This window comes from Ochlerotatus camptorhynchus, unplaced genomic scaffold (assembly GCF_037179485.1).
Source record: "Ochlerotatus camptorhynchus isolate MF236.1 unplaced genomic scaffold, CSIRO-AGI_Acam_v1.1 ptg000062l, whole genome shotgun sequence".
Taxonomy (NCBI): domain Eukaryota; kingdom Metazoa; phylum Arthropoda; class Insecta; order Diptera; family Culicidae; genus Ochlerotatus; species Ochlerotatus camptorhynchus.
Window position 1 is genome coordinate 6266951 of NW_027040552.1, and position 20282 is coordinate 6287232.

The 20282-nt window shown below is 38.2% G+C and overlaps 2 protein-coding genes across 2 annotated transcripts; one reads left to right on the forward strand and one right to left on the reverse strand.

The window, feature by feature from the left end:
* The first annotated feature begins 5306 nt into the window (after nucleotides 1-5306).
* LOC135717554 (uncharacterized) lies at nucleotides 5307-8096 on the forward strand. Its single transcript, XM_065239691.1, has 5 exons — nucleotides 5307-5559; nucleotides 5694-5784; nucleotides 6786-6971; nucleotides 7032-7193; nucleotides 7363-8096. The coding sequence occupies exons 1-5, from the start codon at nucleotides 5465-5467 to the stop codon at nucleotides 7504-7506; spliced, it is 678 nt and encodes a 225-aa protein (XP_065095763.1). The 5' UTR covers nucleotides 5307-5464; the 3' UTR covers nucleotides 7507-8096.
* Nucleotides 7823-12920, reverse strand: LOC135717581 (probable splicing factor, arginine/serine-rich 7). Its single transcript, XM_065239715.1, has 4 exons — nucleotides 12915-12920; nucleotides 11704-11811; nucleotides 11219-11322; nucleotides 7823-7973 (listed from the first exon to the last, which is right to left on the reverse strand). Exons 1-4 carry the CDS (start codon nucleotides 12918-12920, stop codon nucleotides 7823-7825), a joined length of 369 nt encoding a protein of 122 aa, XP_065095787.1.
* Nucleotides 12921-20282: the final 7362 nt, after the last annotated feature.

A 20282-nucleotide genomic window follows, 5' to 3' on the forward strand; every position in this document is an offset into this window, starting at 1 on the left:
CGTAAGGGAAGTACAGTAGAATGGTCATTAGAAAATTTTGAGAGCATTTTAAGGGAAGGTCCGTGCTTTATAATGGCAGTTTCGAGAACTTTTAAAAATAGAAAATGCTGATGTTGCATGAATTTAACCTTCAAAAATGATAAAAGATTTTCCGGTGGTTTCTCAGTACGTCAAGAATGATCAGAGAACTTCAAAACAGCCGCCTTAACTTCAGAAAAATTGCAGGAACTTTTAAGTGTATTTCCGGAATGTTCTGAAAACTTCAGGGATATTGTGAGGTCTGCAGAGATGTTGTTTGAATATTAGAAAAATTGCTGGATAAAGAACTTCATGTTATTCGAACATCCCCAAGATATCTCTTTCTCCCGGATTTTTCCCCCAACTGCTCCTTGAAGTTTCTTCCGACTGTTCCGTATGCCTTCCAAATTTCTCCAGAAATTTCTTCCAATCTACTTTAGGAAGTTTCCTCCGTATTCTCAAGGAAGTTCAATTAAACTTCTGCCGAATGTGTCTAGAGCATTCTCCCTGAAGTTGTTTTCGTCTTCTTCTGGATATTTCTCCAGACGACATTCTCCGTAGGTTTTCCCCGACTTCTATTGGAAGGTTTTTCTGAGCTTCTTCTGACTTCCCCTGGAATTGGCTACTTCAAGAATTCTTTATTGTTTCCGATGTAGGAATCTTTGTTAGAACTTCTTTATTGTTTTCGATTCTTTTCTGGATTCCTCAGGATGTGTCAACCAATTTTTTTTTCGAAAATTTGTCAAATTTTTACCTGAAGTTGCTCAATATTTGTTTTGGACGACATCCGGGATGTTTTTAGGACTTTTCTGAGAACTTTGTTCATACTTCCTACAGAAGAGCTTCTTAATTATTTCACTGGAAATTTTTTCGACTTCCTGCACAAGCTAATTCAAACATTCCCCGGAAATTGTTTGCGACTTCTTCTGGAAAGCAATTTTTCCGCACTTAGTCCACACGTTTTAATTTTCGGCTTCAAAAACGGCAAAAATATAAAATTAATTAATATAGTTAATACCGATAAATACTGATTTTTTTAATCATTTAATACCGATAATTTAGAAAACAATCTGGCAACGGTGACTGGTGTGGCCACCATTTGTAAAACAACCGGCCCTTTTTAGGGCCACCAATTTCAAAACGGAAAGAGTTAAGAACTAATTGATCAACATATTTGTTCCGTCCACTAGCGGTCCTACGTCAAGCTTCCATTCGTGCCCACAGGCACAAACCATTCTACTGTGTTTTAATTAAGGAGGCTTTCAGTCTGTGGCTGGTTCACCTCCACTGTCTAATAAACTAAATTGCCGTGACTTGACAAATCTTCCACCATACAAAGACCGGTGGGGTTTGCTGCACATCGAACCACTTCAAACTTGGCGTCTGATTAATCAAGCTGCACACTTAGAAATTACCAATTTTACACGAGACTGAAAAGTTCGATACTCAACGAAAATTACGTTTGATTGAATTGAATTTCGCGTCTGTTATGACTCAATTTTATGTCAAAATTGACGCTCGTATATGTCAGTCTCAAGTGAACCCTACACGATTGCTTTTATTGACAATAATCGTATTGTCAATACATGCTATATTGACGTCAATATATCGAGCTTGACAATATTTCTGAATTCACATCATCAATATTATTGTCAATAATTCCCCTTCGCGTCAATATATTGATGCGTGTGGGGTTTGCTTCAGAGCATCTAAGTTTACATGATTTTTTTATAAGTGTGTGTATACACACTTAGAAAATAATACCGAACTCGGTTTAATTTTCTACCGAACCTCATCGGTTATCAACGAGAAACCGAATAAATCGTTTAAAAACATTTTTTTAGGCGGATTTATAAAATCAGACCCGAATTTCGGTAAAATAGTATAAATTTGACAGATAAAAACGAAGGCTGAACCGAAAAGTACGGTAAAGTATCAACATTTACGAATTCGGTACGTGAAAACCGAGAAACTCGGTAAACTGAACCGAATATTCGCTAAAACGTGTTAAACGTCAAACGTTCCACTTGCGCTCAACTTCGCGACGGAAAATTTAACCGAAAACTCGGTTCTCTACGAGGTTCTATAAGCTGAGTCTAAAACTATTCAGCCATTTTTTCTCGAGTGTGGACGTGTGTCGGACGTGTGCAAAAATGGAAAAGGTTCTGGAGCAGCTGCAACAGGAGGATGCACGTTTGATTGACATCTTTTGTAAGTATTTGAAACTAATGCTATGATTTTATTTGCAGGAATCTTGTGCTATCGTTTGTTTTTACTGCCGTGAAAATATACAGGGTTATGTCACTGGCTTGCAAAGGCATTTTAAAAACCATTTGCATAAAAATGACTTCAAAGCCAGTGATATTTTTTTGACTGTGCTTTTCCACGCTGTAACTCGCGTTACGGGAGTTTTTATTCGCTGAAACGGCATATAGTGGAAAAGCATCCGGCAAACTCTCGACGTTCTACCGTGGAAGAAATTTTTGATGATTGTCCTGTGGCAGGACAAGGAACATATGATGATTTATTGTTCCAGAATCAACAGAACGGTCCTAAACTCGAATCAAGTATAGATTTGGAAGAGTTAATAAAAATAATAAATATTAGCATCTGCCGCATTACATATGATGTAGGTTTACCTTACACAAAAATCAATGATTTTATAAAGCTTTGTGACGAAATAGTTCGGCACGTATCAGGGTACCTTGAGGCAGAAACTGTGAAATTTTTGAGTGCACAAGGATTTGATGTTGACACGAAGGATTCCGTAGCGTTTCTAAATACATTTAGACTATGCAATCTTTTTGACCAGGTCAGATCCTTCAAAAAGCAGACACAGTACTTGAATAAGCTTGCCGTTTCTACACCCAAGCCGAGGGATATTTTGCTTAATCGGAGACAAGATGTACGCCACATCGAATCACTTCCTAAAAAAGTTATGGTAAACGAGACCGCTTCGTACACCAGCATTATTGATTCATTGAAATTCATATTCAGAAGCCCAGAAAATCGGAAACTTTTGAATGAACCGAATCTAGAAACTTCCAGCACGCCTTGTGTAACCGAATACAGCTCATTCAGGACAGGTGAAATTTTCAAAAATAGCGAATTCTTTCAACTGTATCCTAATGCCATCAGGATCAGTGTTTACCAAGACGATGTGGAACTTGGCAACGCATTCGGTTCAAAAGCCGGGATAAATAAAGTTTCTAACTTATGTTTCAAAATACAGAATATTCCTGAGAAGTGGAATTCTTCACCACGTACAGCTTTTCCGCTTCTATTCTGTACTTCAGTAGACATAAAAAAGCATGGATTCACAAAAATTCTGGAGCCTTTCGTCGCTGACCTAAAAAAGTTGGAACAAGGCGTAACGGTTTATTACGGTTCAGAGAAATTCGTCTTAAGAGCTGTTATGACGATTTTCTGCGGCGATACACTTGCGGTTCATGACGTGTTTGGGTTACTTGGACCAAGGGCCAACTATTTTTGCCGAATTTGCCAGATTACAAGGAATCAATTTCATTCAAATCCATCCGAAGAATATCCGTTGCGATCGAAAGAATGGTATGAAGATCAACTTGCTGCAGTACAGGATGGTTTGCTGATACCGAAAGATTGTGGACTGAGTACATCAGGATGTATTTTCAATGAATTAGAGTTCTACCATACCAGTAACAACTTCTGCCTCGACAGCATGCACGACCTTGCTGAAGGGATAGTGCCCCTGACGATCCAACTAGTGCTATCAACTTTATACAAACAAAAACATTTAAAGATAACAGCAAAGTTCATAAACAATCGCATTAACACATTTCCTTTTGGTTACGCTGACCGCTGCAACAAACCTTCACCAAATTTTAAAGACGAAATGCTCGCTAACCCTGCCCAGCATAAAATCAAACAAACATCTGCACAGTCTCTTCTCTTGATAAGAGCTTTCCCGTTCCTTTATGGTCATGTTGTCTCCAAGGATTGTATGCTCATGCGTATGATCGGTCATCTAATTAATATCGTGAGGATAATTTCGTCACCAGTCGTATCTGAACACCTACTTGCACAGCTGGAAGAACATATAACATACTTTGAGGATAGTTTTTTCGAAAACTTTAAGCAGCGTATCAACAAGTTGCATCACTTGCGTCACTACGCTCTCTGCATAAGGAAGAGTGGTTCAATGAAACAATACAATTGCTTTCAATTTGAACAAACGAACAAAATAAGCAAGAATCAAGCGAATACGTGCAAAAACTTTAAGAATATTTGTTCCAGCTTGGGCAAGCGGCAATGTCAGAGAATGATAATGAACGTGCTTGATAAGCCATTCCGCGACAAGCTGACATTCAACTCTGGAACCCTAGCCTTACGTGATGACTGCCTCAGTGAACAATTTCTGTATCCACATCTGCAGTTTATCTGCAAACCAAAAACCGTCACGCTTAATGGGGTTGAGTTCAGAATGAACGCGATACTTGGATTAAAAATTCATGACAACGAGTTCTATCCGACATACGGGATTATACGAGAAATCAATGTCATCGATGGAAAAGTTTTCTTCCTAATTCGATCCTGTAAAACTGCGACGTATAATGATTTTCTAGAAGCGTACGAGATAGAAATCCTAGCCAAAGATGATTTTATGTCTATTGAAGAATGCCATACGCATTCAATATTTTCATTCTGGTCACCATACGACAGTCCGAAGAAGTACATTTCACGGCGAGTGTACAATCAAGATTATTAGTACAAGTAGTTAACAAATAACTCTGTTGGAACTTTAGAATATTTAATGGCAGTAATTCTTTTTCAGCTAAGGAAGAGATCGACAACTTACAAATGTTTCTATCACTGAACGAACATGACTTTACCAGACTCGGACTCACTACAAAAATGATCAAAACTATACAGAAGATACAAACACAGTACAGAAATTACGATGAAACTAAGAGCACGGAAGAATGGCTTGAGGACACTACACGAAACGAAAATCAATTATTTAATTCATGTGTTTCCCTTATACATTTTTGCCAAAGCATCAGCCTTATACATTCCATAAGACAAACCACATAAGTCCTATTAGAATGCATAAAAGGTATGTGTGACCGCTTATACATTTTATTTGACACATGATCTTTATTAACTTTTTGCAAGGCGTCTGCTTATTAGTCGACTTATACAATTTATGAATAATCAGCAATGGAAATTTTCCAAAAGGTATAAGGAGATTTCTATCCGTGTATGGTTGACGCTGATTATCATGAACAAGCTGATGTGTCCAGAAGGGTGATCAATGCAAACAATCCGTATGAAGGGATCATCTTGGAGCAGGTTTGAAACGTATCAATATTATATGTGGGTCATTCAATCAACGTATATTTGTTTCTATATATTCTAGAAAATCAATATTGATCGGGTATTTGATCGAACCGACAACGGAATATGCATCATGGAACTACTGAAAGAAGGTGGACGACCCAAGGAAACGATTCGAAGACAAATCACAGCACTTCTTTGCGATTGCTTGAAATCATTGTATGGAACGTAAGTAATCACTTTGTTCCTAGAAATCTATTGAACGTTATTTTGTAATTTATTAGTTTAAACGAAAACCTAGCTGACGATGTTTCTGATTAATACAAGCATAGCTAATTATTGATTTGTTTGTTTGTTTCCAGGCACGCCAGCAACTTCTACAAAAATCAGATCGCCTTGTCACTGGTTGAAACATATCCTGCACTGAGTTCGAAGAATGCCGAGATTCCACAAGTAAGTCAACAGTTTTAACTAATAGCGTTAATTATCACCAATAATTAATAAGCAATATATTGAAACTTTCTACTATGTATTTGGAAAACATTGTTTGTGCTGCAGCCGTAGTTGACATTGTTTACGAAACTTAGTGTAAAGCAAGCAATGCGAAGCGTCAAAGGCAAAGGAATTGAAATGGACAAAAAATTGGTCGAATTTCTCGCGCAACATTTGAAAAGGGAATATTATTGTTGATCGATTCTCTTCATCGTTTTTCTCTCACGAATTTTGTGGATTGTATCGCGTATTATTTGAATTAGAGTGCCTGAATTAGTAGAGCGACGTCATCTCAGTCATTTGACAAGCCTTCTGCTGGATTGAAACGGCGATTTGTATGGAAATGACACCTAATCGGTTGTTCCAATTTTGACATGTTACTCTACTAATAAAGGCGCTCTAATTTGAATGATAGCTTGATCAACAATGATAGGCGCTTTTCAAATGTTACACGAGATTAATATCGATCAATAATTAAATTACAACAATTCTCGATTGATTTTAGAATAGGTCCCATTTTCATTTGTCAATTAAATAATCGATTAACTTTATTCGCTTTCTACCGCGATCTGAGCGATGGATTTGCAATACTGATCCATGCAATCAACAGTTCAAGGTTTGAGATTTGATTGCATGTGTAAATATTTCAAATCCATCGCTCAGGTTGCGGTAGAAACCGAATAAAGTTAATCGATTCTTTGATCGAAAAATGGAGATAGGACCCATTCTAAAATCAATCTAGAATTATTGTTTGTCCCTTCCTTTTCCTTTGATGCTTCTTCTATACAGTGTTGTCACTCAGTTGTGTGTGTGATTGCTTCACCTCGGTAATCCAGCTCATTGGCTTTACACTACGTTTCATAAACAATGTCAACTACGGCAGTAGCACAAACCTCGACACAAACACTGTTTGCCAAATAGTAGAAAGTTTGTCTTGTAAACTGAATCTCGTTCGTTTTTAGTCGCTGTGGTTCCATCCCCACGGAAGAGGGCTGAACCGTCATGCTGGCAGTGTATATTACAGAATGGAGAATGTGGCAAGGCAGTCAGATGAACGCATAATCAAACGCCGAAAACTTGGTGAATTCAGCCATACAAATGAAATTGATGCGACTCTTGAACAAGAAGATGACAATATGGAGGACCTTGTAAATTTAAAGGTAAATATCAAAATGGGTAAACGATTAATATTTTCTTACAAATTTCAGGTGCTTGAATTGAAGTTCATTGTTCCAAATGTTCAATCTAAGGTGAGAATTGTTGAACTATGGGAGAAAACATTTGCAAGTCGACAACAAAAACGTACAGCGGGGACTTTGGTGGAATATTTGAAAGATTTTCCCGTGATTGGTGCCTTTAATGGAGAACTTGTAAGTGTATATTGAATAATCTCATGAGTACTTTTTCAATAGGCTCTGTGATTTCTTTGATAGATAAAAACAATCTGATTATTTTACTATATTCACACCCTTGTCAGGACCTATACAAAAACTGTACTTGAGATTTGGTAGATCGAATATTAATAATTTATTTCTGTAGATCAAACTGGAATTTACAAAAATCAAGCCTGGAGCGAAGTCGTTCACCGATCACTGGGAAGAATTACAGAATAAGATCCTTAAGCAGTACGCTGATATGTTCGTGGAGTTGAAAAACAGTAAGTTGCGTTTAAAGCTTCAATGAGTCCACACATTTAGATAATTAATTTCCCATAGAATTCATCAGAGCGCTGGCAATAATCCGTGCTAAATGCCCATCACGTGGTGTTAAGCGAAATAAAATCAATGATGCTACCAAGAAAAATCCATTGGCTGGCGTCATGGAGTGGATAAGTGTAAGATTATTAGATTGCCTATTGGATAGGTTATCGTATTATACAAGTACCTTTAATTTTTATTTTCAGCCAGAAGATGATTTTCCCACTGATAAGAATGGCCCGGTATTGATTTGCCGAGGAGCGTTCATGGAGGATTCAGCAGACTTTGCCGTCTGTTTGGGATCAATGTTGGTCAATGTCCAACTTGACGTTGCGTCTGCATTTGAGGTTTGGTTCGGTTCGTTTACTGCATTCGGTTTGGAACCACCGCAACAGGACAAGCAGTTCCATTCCTTTCTTGCCGGCGCAGTCTATCGTGTAGGTAGTATGAGCACTACATGTGAGAAATTTTTAGTTTCGCTCGATTGAGCCTCTCCTTCTCATGGTAGCGACGGTTCCTTTTTGAACAGCTTCTTTTTTTAATAATTTGCAATTATAAAATCACATTTCTGCATCCCAAAACAAATAAAATAAACACACTTCATACATTTCTTTGACAAAACTGGTTTTATTTTTATGAAAATTCGAAGCAACGTATCCTTAATCCAAATTTAAAGCAGGATTTGAAGTGAAAACCGAGCGCTGCCCAAAAGAACCGAATTCCGTAATTACAACAGGTGGGTCGGTTTGTTTGACAGCACTCGGTAGTTCTTGAGTGAACCGATGTTCGGTAATTTCTGCTTAAATTTATTTTTCGTCAACCGAGATTTTCGGTAACTTTGACAGATTGTGGGTACAAAAAGAACTAACGACTGCTCGGTTATTCCTCTTTGAACCGAGCAGACTACCGAGCGTTCAGCAGATAAAAACTCGGTTGAAATCAAACCGAGTTCGGTATTATTTTCTAAGTGTGTATCGACAGTCCCAAGTTGCTAGGACGTATGCGAATTTGATCCTATACTTATTTCCGAGTTCACACAAACTTTACGTTAATTTTAAAATGATGCTTGGGATCTCGATAACATGGAGAAAAGAAAAATCGTGTAGAAACAGAATTTACCACCTCATTTGAGCAAACTGCAATGACGTTTACGACCACTAGAGCTTTTTTCATCTAGAACCATGAGATTCATAAAAAAAAGTAGTTGTCACCCCAGTGTTATGGATCATTTCCATTTGATGAACACGCTGACCTGACCGACCCATAATAGTTACTAGCTGCCCTATAATACTGGGATGGCTGTAATTGTTGGTCCAGTTTTGTGAAATCGCTCGTAGAAAGTCACCCCAAAACTGGTTGAGAGTAGTCCATCGAGTACAAACGAATGCTGCTCTTTGTCTTATTTTTCTCCGTCTTCCTGGAATTGACGCTTTTGTATACGACCTGCTTTGAACTTAGTTTTCTTTGAAGCACCTTCACATTTTTCTACGCTAATCAAAGCATGAATTTGTATATCGTGTGGCAAGTACAATCCGAAATATTTTCCAGACCGGTCTTGAAATGGAACCCGCCGCTTCAGTGACTTGGCTGTCTGAGGCCCCTTTTCTAACACTTTTAAAACAAGATTTACACTCTTGTTCACTGTTTTCACTGTTACTCGTTTGATCACCCATTGACAGATTTCACAGCGCATGGTAAATCATGGCCAACCCAAGAACAAATCATCAACGGTGGCACAATACCGAGCATTTCCAATCCCTGATCTTTGGAGTTGCGAATTTTGCGAAGAGTAGATTGTTACAACTGAGTAGAGACCTCACGGCATGAAGCCTGCTAGAAAGAGTTGCACTGAAATGACTTTTATTTTCACAATGTCATTCGGTTGTAAATCACTTTCACATCATAACCACGTTACAGCATCTTCTCCTATTTCCGAAGTTGATCACCTTTGTCACTCACTATTTTTGTTAACATTCATAATTATAACAGGTTATGACCGAAACGTGATAGGCATGGTTATTTGAAAATTCGCGGTGTGTGCATTTGATCAGGTGTCCGTGTTTTGTGTTAATCTAGTAATTAAATTGCGAATCCCGGTAATTAGTCTGAATAGATGTTCAGTAATGGCTAAAACACGCGCGGCGGATGAAGTTCAACCACTCTTCCACTGATTTACTCTTGTAGAAGATTTATTATTTCGATCTACCTTGGGCAAGCGTCAATATTACAATAATGGATCATCTCTCTATCGCCTGGTATTTCCCTGTTAGCTGATAGTGTTATGATTTTGTGTGTGTTTTGAGTCCCTGTTTCAAAAGCAGGTTTTGCAGAGCCCTTCACTGAAACGGTGATCAAAACAATCAACCATAGTTGCCATGGCTTAGGCAAGACATTCATGGTCGATCGTAAAAAAAAGACCGCCTGTCTTCGACGAACAACTCGAATGAAGCCTAATTTCTCTCTCTTAAACGGTGTATTCAGATCTGAGCGTGCATTAGCGGAGAGAAGCAAAATTTGGGTTGGACGGAAAGAGACAACTAGTACAGTCGCAAAATCTCGCCCCGCGCGTGAAATATCGCTGAGGACGGAATCCACCTTAATGGCCCAGACCTGTTTGGTCCATATTGAAATATATAGGAAATCAAATTTCTCTGGTCTAATGTGATGGCTCCTCCTTTTCCTCTACGATTAAGCTTGGTACATGTGGCACCGGTTTGCATAAAATACAGAAAGTTTTTTTTGATAACGTTAGAGTAAGACATGATTTACGTTAATTGTGCTGGTCAACTCAAAGACAACTAAATCAATTTAATTAACCAGTGCGAGGAAATAAGTATGGCTTTGAGGGAATTAACTTTGCTCTCACTTCGCAGCATATAGGTTACATTGTTGGGTCTTGAATATGTTTTGGAGCAGCAGCGCTGCTGCAGGGAGTTGAAAAAAACACATAGAGGAAATGGATGTAATGTCGGTCTAAATGCTCCTAATTTGGGCCCATTCATAAATTCAGCAATCGACTAAATTTTCAATAGCGACCAAAAATATCCATTAGTATCGTCTAGATAAAATTGATATACAGTAGGTTTTTTAGCGATGAGCCCAATCTTAGATCCATAGGCCAACATTAGAGCCATTTCCCTAGTTTTGCGAATGATTGAAATAGGGCTTGGATTTACAACATTTTAAAACTGTAAAGATGGATAGTTCAAATTTCATAAAATGTTCAACATTCTTATGTCGTTTCCAATTATTCCTGGTGCGAAACGAGTTCCTTAACTAGGTACTTAATGCATGCTTTCTAATGAATAAACAAAAAATAACGATGATTAATGAAAATGATTAATGATTAAAAATTATTCAGTGATTTATAGGTTAAGGTAGAAAGGACAAAAGGTCAAAAGACAAAACGTTGAAATGGAGAAAGATTAGACAACAAAAGATCGAAGAGAAGAAGTTTTTTCATGGCATCTAAAGAATTCTCAAAAGTATCCAGGTAGCGCCATAATGTTGCATGAAGCAATAAAAAATACTAGGTACTTTTTCAATATATCCTTCTTAGAAACATGATCATACTTAGAAAAAGATGTTTTAGAATTTCGACCCCGGTTTGTCACTTTTGACTTTTTGTTCTTCCGAATATCAGTCCTTTCGTCTTTTTGTCTCTCGACCTTTTGTCTCTCGACCTTTTGTCTCTCGACCTTTTGTCTCTCGACCTTTTGTCTCTCGACCTTTTGTCTCTCGACCTTTTGTCTCTCGACCTTTTGTCTCTCGACCTTTTGTCTCTCGACCTTTTGTCTCTCGACCTTTTGTCTCTCGACCTTTTGTCTCTCGACCTTTTGTCTCTCGACCTTTTGTCTCTCGACCTTTTGTCTCTCGACCTTTTGTCTCTCGACCTTTTGTCTCTCGACCTTTTGTCTCTCGACCTTTTGTCTCACGAACTTTTGTCTCTCGACCTTTTGTCTCTCGACCTTTTGTCTCTCGACCTTTTGTCTCTCGACCTTTTGTCTCTCGACCTTTTGTCTCTCGACCTTTTGTCTCTCGACCTTTTGTCTCTCGACCTTTTGTCTCTCGACCTTTTGTCTCTCGACCTTTTGTCTCTCGACCTTTTGTCTCTCGACCTTTTGTCTCTCGACCTTTTGTCTCTCGACCTTTTGTCTCTCGACCTTTTGTCTCTCGACCTTTTGTCTCTCGACCTTTTGTCTCTCGACCTTTTGTCTCTCGACCTTTTGTCTCTCGACCTTTTGTCTCTCGACCTTTTGTCTCTCGACCTTTTGCCTTTCGACTTTTTATCCTTTCGATTTTTTGTCTCTCTGTCTTTTGATCTTTTGTCTTTTGATCTTTTGTCTTTTGAATTTTTGTCTTTCGGCCTTTTGTCTTTCAACCCTTTGTCTTTTGATCTTTTGTCTTTCGATCTTTTGTCTTTCAACCTTTTTTTCTCTCGACCTTTTATCCTTCCGACTTTTTGTCTATCGACTTTTTGCCATAGATTCTAGCTTAAGAAATATTTAAACTGCAAAATTTCAGCCCTAATAGTTTTTATAAAGTACTCAGGATATACCATTTTAAAGGAGATCCTAATAAATGAAAACTAAACTTTTTTTTAATTTCTCGTGGCCCAAAACCGCATAGTAACTACAGCACTACACCGAGGAGGACGAAAGTAATTCGTTATTTGTTTCATTTAGCGAATTTCAATAAATTTTGCTTAATTTTCTCGAATTTGTTTAGGATAAATTCGATTAGTTATGAATTAACGTGCGCCTTTCGATATTATCCGATTTCATCGGGTACACGACGTAAGGAATACGGACGTTAGGCATGCGGTCGTTAGGCATACGGACGTTAGGCATAATCTACCCGATGAATTCCAGAAGGATGATAATGGGGACCGTCAACACCCAACCGGGAGATGTAAGATTCGCTTACCATTATGTGGGATTCATCATCAGAGGATGTAAGTGGAGACCGCATGAACCGAGGATGTGAAGTACCTAGCTGTGGTCCAATGCAAAAAAATTGGATACCGAAAAGTGTGGAGTGTATTAGTGAGTGAAATTAATTATGTCGAAAAAAATAAGAAAATGTTGCTGACTGGACTCGTACCACGAACGTTGCGATTATCTGACCTGTGCTTTCTCCACTGCTCTCAAAATGCTTTTGGATATGGATAGCCTAAAAGCAAACACGAAGCGCTTATTTTCTCTCATACTCGACTTCGTATGCATTTTCTGCTGGAGAGATTCGAGGCAAGTGTGTGCGCCATTAGTCCCATTCCAAATTTCCCTTCTCTTCCATGATCTGGGTGGTGGGTGTTGTTTTCTGTATGCTAAGTTTAGGTGTAAAACGATCATTAATTCTAAACAAACATTAGTTCACTCATTACTGATTACAAACTTTCATGGTTCTCAGGCTTGAGCGCATCGAACAGCAGTATACTAGTGGATTGTTGTCTCGTTCGGTTGAGTGCTCGCACTTTATAGCACTGCTATCGCTCTGCACGAGCTTTTTCCATAAGGCAAAGTACCCAAACGATAACAAATGAAAGAGTCTTAATTTTTGGGACTCATGCAAACTTGCGACAACAAATGTGTGATTTTTTTATTTCTAGATGCGATTGATTTCAAGATATAGTTCAAAACTATGCTGCCTTTTCATTGCCAGATTACTTAACCGCTATCGCTACTAATCTTTGATCTAAGTAAATATGTAGCTGCGTCATGATAAATAATGATATGATATAAAATATGATATGATAAATAATGGATTCCAAACTGTGCATATTAAAAAAAAAAAAACTATGTTTGTATAACTTGTATCATCTTTTATTCAACGCTTAGCCTAATATAAGGATTGTTTACTTTATACATAACGTCAATTATGCCTAACGTCCATATGCCTAATGGGATACACTCGATTTCATCCTCTATTCATCGATAATCTCGAATGTGTTAGAACTATCGAGCATTATGCTGAAATTATTTTTAGTGTGTAGCGTGATGTGAGCTCGACAGTGAGCATGCATAAGGGCGTAAACGCGATGATCGATTGTCTTTTGTTAATAACTCGCTAGAATTAACGTTTCTCGGTGCGTTTGCTGTTGCTTTTGATAGCCAATACCTCTGCGTTCTGCAAATTCAAGAAAATTCAGTGTCAACATTTCAAAGGGGCGTAATTGCTTTTGTAAACAATGGCTTTAGCCGTCGATTTCTCGCGAATAAAAGCTCACACATGAAAATTAATAAAACCAACAAGTAGAGGAATGTTTCCTCTACCAGCTAGCATTGTTAATTTGGAGGGGTAAGCTTTAATTTGCGAGAAATCGACGGTTAAAGCCATTGTTTACAAAAGCAATTAAGCCCCTTTGAAATGTTGACACTGAATTGTTTCGCTTAGCTGTAGCAATGCAAAGAAAAAATCGATAAAGAGAATCGATCATCGCGTATACGCCCTGACGCATGATCACTGTCAAACTGTCACTTCATGAGCACCTGCATGGCGAATGAGAACGACCCAAATTTGAGTTTAGTTCACTCATAATCGCCAAAAGTGCAGGAACTCAGCGATGAGTAAATTTTCTCATGGTTTTTTTTCTGTGGAAAACCTTAAAAATCTGTCGGAAAATGAGGAAATTGACAAAAAATTTATTCAGTTTTGGAGTAGTACCAATAGACTGAGTGAATCCAATCTTTACTTTTCTCAAATTCGGCAATTTTTCTCTGGAAAATCCTGGGAAAACATGAGGCAAATTTACTCATCGCTGAGTTCCTGCACTTTTGGAGATTATGAGTGAACTAAACTCAAATTTGGGTTGTTCTCATTCGCCGTGTGCTTTTATGATTGTTTCGAACCCTTCAAGCTTCAAGTTCCAACTCTGGAGGCAACGGAAATATCTGCACGGAGGGTTGGTGACCTAATTGACTACCGGCATTGATGGCCAAACGTGATCAAACCATAGATAAAGTCGATGCTAATGTTCACCGGATGCCAGGGTTATCCAAGTCGTAGTCCGTGATCTTGAAGCGCTTTTACCCAAGGCAAATATGAATTCAGTTTCTCTTTTTTAAATATTTCTAGATATAGCTGAATTAGGGCGTAAAAGCTTGTGTAAACAGTGACTTTTCTCGATGAATTCTAGAGAGTCAAGCCTCGCCAATGTAATTTCACACTACCATCGGGAAGACTTCCTTTACATGATGGGTATGCTGGTGTGTGTGGGCGTGCCTTGACTCTCTAGAAATCATCGAGAGAAGTTATTGTTTACAAAAGCTGCTACGCTCTAATTGCATCGAAATCGATTACTTTTTCGAAGAAACGTATAAGCTTTTGTAAACAATGCGTGTGATCGTCGATTTGGCATAACTGGCAGCTCTCCGACACATACTAACACCACTAATCAGGTAGTGGAAAATTTCCCTTATAGAGATTGCTGACGTTTATCGTACGCACACTACGTCACGTATACGTATACGCAAAATGTTTTCATCGGGAAAAAAAAACTTCATAGCAGAAAATTTTCCCGATGAAAACAAATCACTGACACAATCATACTTTAGCAATCTCTATAGTAGTGATAGTATTCGTGGATCAGCTACTAGCTATGCCAAATCGACGGTCAAATGCATTGTTTACAAAAGCTGATACGTCCCTTCAAAAAAGTACTCGAGATTTGTTTTTGAACAAAGATTTTCGAGCTTGACCAACAATACAAAAGGGCGGATCAAACCAATTTAATTGATCTTATATCGCAAACCGAAGCTCACTTAGTCAATCGGAGGAGAGAATTTTCCCTACAGGGGGAGGTAGCTCATCGATTCTTCCGGTTCGCCTCCTAGCATCGTGCTATAAGGTACCAGGCGATAACCAGGGTAGTTGATCGATAGCTTGATGACGTCATTTCGTTGGCGTCTACTATGGGAAATTCTCATAGCAGGCGTTGACGATGGGACGTTGTCGAGTTGTTGAATAGCAACTATCGTGGTAACTCACCGATTACCTGTCGATCTGCCAAATTTGGGAAGACGTCTGCATTGAATTGTCTCATATAATAATATTCCGCCCACTATATCACACGAAATTGCGAGTAGTTGAGTGGAATGGAGATAAGTTAAGCATTGGGTACAGGACCAAGTCTCCCCTGGGTGGTGCCAGAAGATGAGCGCAATAGAATCATCAAGTTGCCATAAGGCACGGAATGAGACTATTGCATGGCTGGGTACCCGAGCAAAGTTAGAGATCAAATTGAAATCGGAATTTGCTGTTATGATGTAACTTATTTTGAATACTCCATTTGATCTCATTTTGGTTGACTTAACGGTTAACACATCAAAAATGAGAGCAAAATTTTACACTGTTGAATCAAACGGAAAACTAATCCTGCTTTCAATGAAATCAATTTGATTACTGATTTTGCATTCATAATGTTTGACTGAATACGGGCCTGGTGTAAATGGTTAGCATCCAAACTTCTCACGCTGAAAGACTTGAGCTCAAATGTCATCTCGGGTTGGTTACGAATGACCTAAAATGTGTTAAACAAAACAATTAAACAATAATCGTTAGTTCAACGACAGATAAGCTTAACTTAAATTTTAAACAAGACGTTAACAGCAGAACTTCAAGTTAAGTTGCTTTCATTTAAAATGTCTTGACTGCATAATGAAAGCACAATATGATATCAGACTAATGTCGTGACAATTGTAATCAAAATGAGTATTCATTTGGATAGAAACTGCAATCTTTAATATCGATTTGCTTTCATTTTGTTAACCGACTGGATTAGAACAGGTTTAGGTTTAGGGTGGGCGTTGGCCAGATTTGGTTTCCTAAATAGGACCTAGATTATTTAATACACTAGTAACCTCAACTTCTGTCACAATGTTTCATTGTGACTAATCAACACTCAATGGGTAAAATATCAAATTTGCGGTAAATTTGAAAAAAAAGGGAACTTGGAGTGTAGAGTGCACTGCCCACTGGACGATTCTGAAGCCTGACCAAGTGAGTGGGTTACGGGTTTATTTGATTGTACGTCATTTCCAAGTTATATATAGATACATTCATACCATTGGCATTTTGTATTTGAGATAAGACAGAGACAGGATGCGGAGGGCCCGCTTAGGGGGAGCGTAACCCATGTTATGGCTTCCATTTATTAAATAGTTCAGATAGGCTGGAAATGATAGGTTCATGGTGAGAAAATGTACCATATGGTGCCCGTTCACTGATCAAAATTAGATTCAAATCGTCAGGCCCTGCCCTGGAATAAGGGAATTGACGATGATTTGTCAAGTTTCGTTTTGCATTTGCATATAATTGTAAGTTTAGGTTTGCTTTTGTAATTGTAAGATAGATAGTTTGCCTCAATTGAAACATTGAGTTAAACATGACGAATCATACCTCTAAAATAGTAGTAGTTACAGTGCCGCATTATCTAACTTTTGTTTTGTTTGTTTACATATAACTAATACTAATACCTCCTTGTTTTCTCTCAAATTTGTCTACTATGTCCCACCATCACGATGAGAGATGAGCTACCGTACATGGTACACGCTCATATACACTCCCAAAATAGTATGCCGCAAGTAAGTATATCACAGAGGCAACTAAAGATCCAGAAACAAAAACCGAAAACGCTGAACGGCAGATTGGTTTACAGTGGTCGACCAGGGTGTGTGCTGATAAATTACAAAATTACAATTACATCATTATTCCATACATCTGCTTGAATTACGTTGATCGATATTACATTTTTTTTGCTGTGCACTACACCCCGGAGCCAGCAAAGTTCAACAATCCATCGTTGCTTATGCCTTTGTTGTCGTTTGGAACCAGTTTTGCGAGGTAGGTGACGATTGTGCGTATTTCTCGCGTAAATTTTGAAAAGAGCCTAGCCTGAACAATACGTAAAGAGCAAATTGAAACATTGTACGTCGCGTGAAAGTGGAACTTAATGAAGGCCTAAGTACTTTTTCGTAGTTTTTAGTTTTCGGATTTGAAAGATCGTCGGTTACAGTGGCCTGCTTACTGAGCAGAAAAACGCGGTCCCAGGTCCTTACATATCAAAGAGATTTATGGTAAAATCGCTTGTGTATCGTGTATTTTGCGAAACTCGTTGTTGTCGTTGGTTCCGGGTTTGAATGGATACAAAAATTAGAGCAACGGTATTATGTGATATGAGGGGCTCGGTGGCCTTAGAGCAACCGTTTTTGCTTACTGAGCAGAACATCATGAGTCTAATCTCAGGCCCATCCACAATCAAGATTCGTCAATCGTTTTATTTGTTAATATGACTACATGGTAATAACAGCAACTCGGTGATTAAAAAGGTGCTCGTCTGCCTAGTGGCAAACGTTTTTGCTTACTGAGCAGAAGACCGTGGGTTTAGTCCCAAGCTCCTTCGCGTTATATGATCGTTAGGACATTAATTCAGCTTATCGTTTACCAAAACGAACCCTGCTGCAAACCCAACCCTCTTATCCAACATCCCAGTGATTCCTCGTGGAAGTGCAGAGGTGTTCTCGGCTTCCATCAAAGCGAGTGTCATGTCAACACAATCCTTCCCATTCCTTTCTTGACCTGTGTTCGGGCGCGGCCGGCGCTGGTATTGCCTAATTTAAGATCACCAGTTTTTACACATTGAGGATGATTGCTAGTCCCAAGCATCGTCTATTGGTTCTCTGTGTAATTACAGCTGATCTGGCAATAACAGAGTAGCAACCGTGGGCGGTCAATCAAGCTCAAGCTCAAGCTCTCAAGCTCAAGTGGAGGAGAGAATTTTCCCTACATGGTGGTGTTGTTGGTTTGGCTCGCGAGAAAAGAGCATTGAAAGTTTTATTACACAAGCTTATTCACCTGTTTGTATTGTTGGTCGAGATTTAGCGATGTTCCTTTCTTATAAATAAACGGCTGTCACCGTTACCGGCTGTCATGATAATCATAGAGATGTGACCCGGTAACAGAGATGTGATCAATACAAAAAGATATTATTCGTTTTTAGAGATTTAAGCTGGATTATATCGAATATAATCGATAAAATGGATTCATAGTCGGAATCGATTCATCGATCTAAAGAGTTAGTTTTGGAAACATTTGAATAAATCTGGGACTTTCGTTCCCCTTGCAGTACACATAAAACCCCGTTAATTTCGAAGACGAATCGGAATTATATATAAATCGTCTTCTTTTCTTAAAAATTTCTAAACCTTGAACTATTTTTGTGGATTTATTTTCAACTATTTTGAACACTATGGATTATTGTTCAAAATTTTATGGAAATTTAGAGGGAACTCTAGGGGAAATATCAATATATTTCATAGATCAATTTCAATGTAGTATAAGCAACCGGCGGAAACTAACGATTTTAAATTGGCTCACACTGGACTAACCTATCGGTCTCAAGCAAATCGATTAACCTACCCAATTCTAGTCGAAATTATAGTACTACCTATGTTTGTTTTGATTCGCTAGTAAAAGATTAAGAATTAGCTACCCTTTGCATATATTTAGTAAACTATGATCCTATTCTATCAATTACTTTAAAGAAAAACAAATTTTAACAACTGAGTGAAAAGTTATTAACAAATGAGCAGTTGGTGTGTACAACTGTGCATGCCAAGCATGTAAATACCATACCTCTAAGACTAGAAGGTCCCGAAGAAACGGGCTCAACTTTTTGGCTCAGCTCTGGTACATTCTTCGATCCCAAGCTAATCGATGCACCCCTCGAAACATAGGAAAATCAACGAACCCCTCATTATATCTGTCAAACTTTCATAGCGAATCAAAACAAACATTGTGTAGCACTAGAATTTATACTAAAATCGATTTGCTTGGGACCAGTAGGCTAGTCAAGTAGTGAGCCAATTTTAAATAGTTAGTGTCCACCGGTTGGTAATTCCGAGAAGAACACCAATGAAATTGAATTGTGCGAGTATAATTCCAAAGGAATCCTGAGATGAGACTCAATGGAATTCGGTGGATATTTACAAAAGCATTCCGAGTCGCACTTCTAGAGAATTCTGAGGAGAATGCAAAGTATTGTTTTCATTTAATGAGAGCTCCAATATAATTCTAATCAGAATTTCAATACATTTCTGTTGTGAATTGCTTCGGAATTCTAAGGAAAATTCAATTGAATTTCAAATAGAATTATGGAAGGAAACTTCAGAGAGTTCTTAGGATAAACATTACATATTTGAAAGGTACGTTAAGGTAAATTCCGAGAAATCACAAGAGCTGCGTGATTTGCAGATTTATCAATGATTAGGGGTAAGAGGGGCATAGTGAACAGGTGGGGCATAGTGAGCATCCCGTGCACCAGCTTGGACTTCCGGCCGTTCGGAACAAATTTATTGGTGATAATGATATTGAACCTACTACCAGTTGATTTGTTTCATGCAGCTAGAGATCCAGGGCCAAACTGCGGGATGCTCACTATGCCCCACCTGGTTACTATGCCCCTCCTCCCCCTATTCATTGATTAGATTATTTCAAGTGACATGATGAATTAATATTTCAAATATGTGAGGCATACAATCAAGATTAATTAATTATGAATAATCTCTTAAAAGTTCATGGTTCATTAATCTTAATTTTAATCATTAATCGTAATCATTAATCTTAATCATTAATCTTAATCATTAATCTTAATCATAGATCTTCATCATTAATATTAACCATTAATATTCATCATTAATTTTAATCATTAATCTTAATCATTCATCTTAATCATTATTAATCTTAATTTTTCACCAAACTGTGTAT

Coding starts and splice junctions, on each gene's coding strand:
- LOC135717554 (XM_065239691.1), top strand. CDS start 5,465: ATGGAACTACTGAAAGAAGGTGGACGACCCAAGGAAACGATTCGAAGA. Junction 6,972..7,031: donor ATGACAATATGGAGGACCTT/GTAAATTTAAAG, acceptor TACAAATTTCAG/GTGCTTGAATTGAAGTTCAT. Junction 7,194..7,362: donor GTGCCTTTAATGGAGAACTT/GTAAGTGTATAT, acceptor TTATTTCTGTAG/ATCAAACTGGAATTTACAAA.
- LOC135717581 (XM_065239715.1), bottom strand. Junction 11,323..11,703: donor GAGACAAAAGGTCGAGAGAC/AAAAGGTCGAGA, acceptor AGAGACAAAAGG/TCGAGAGACAAAAGGTCGAG. Junction 7,974..11,218: donor AAAAGGTCGAGAGACAAAAG/GTCGAGAGACAA, acceptor TCTCACATGTAG/TGCTCATACTACCTACACGA.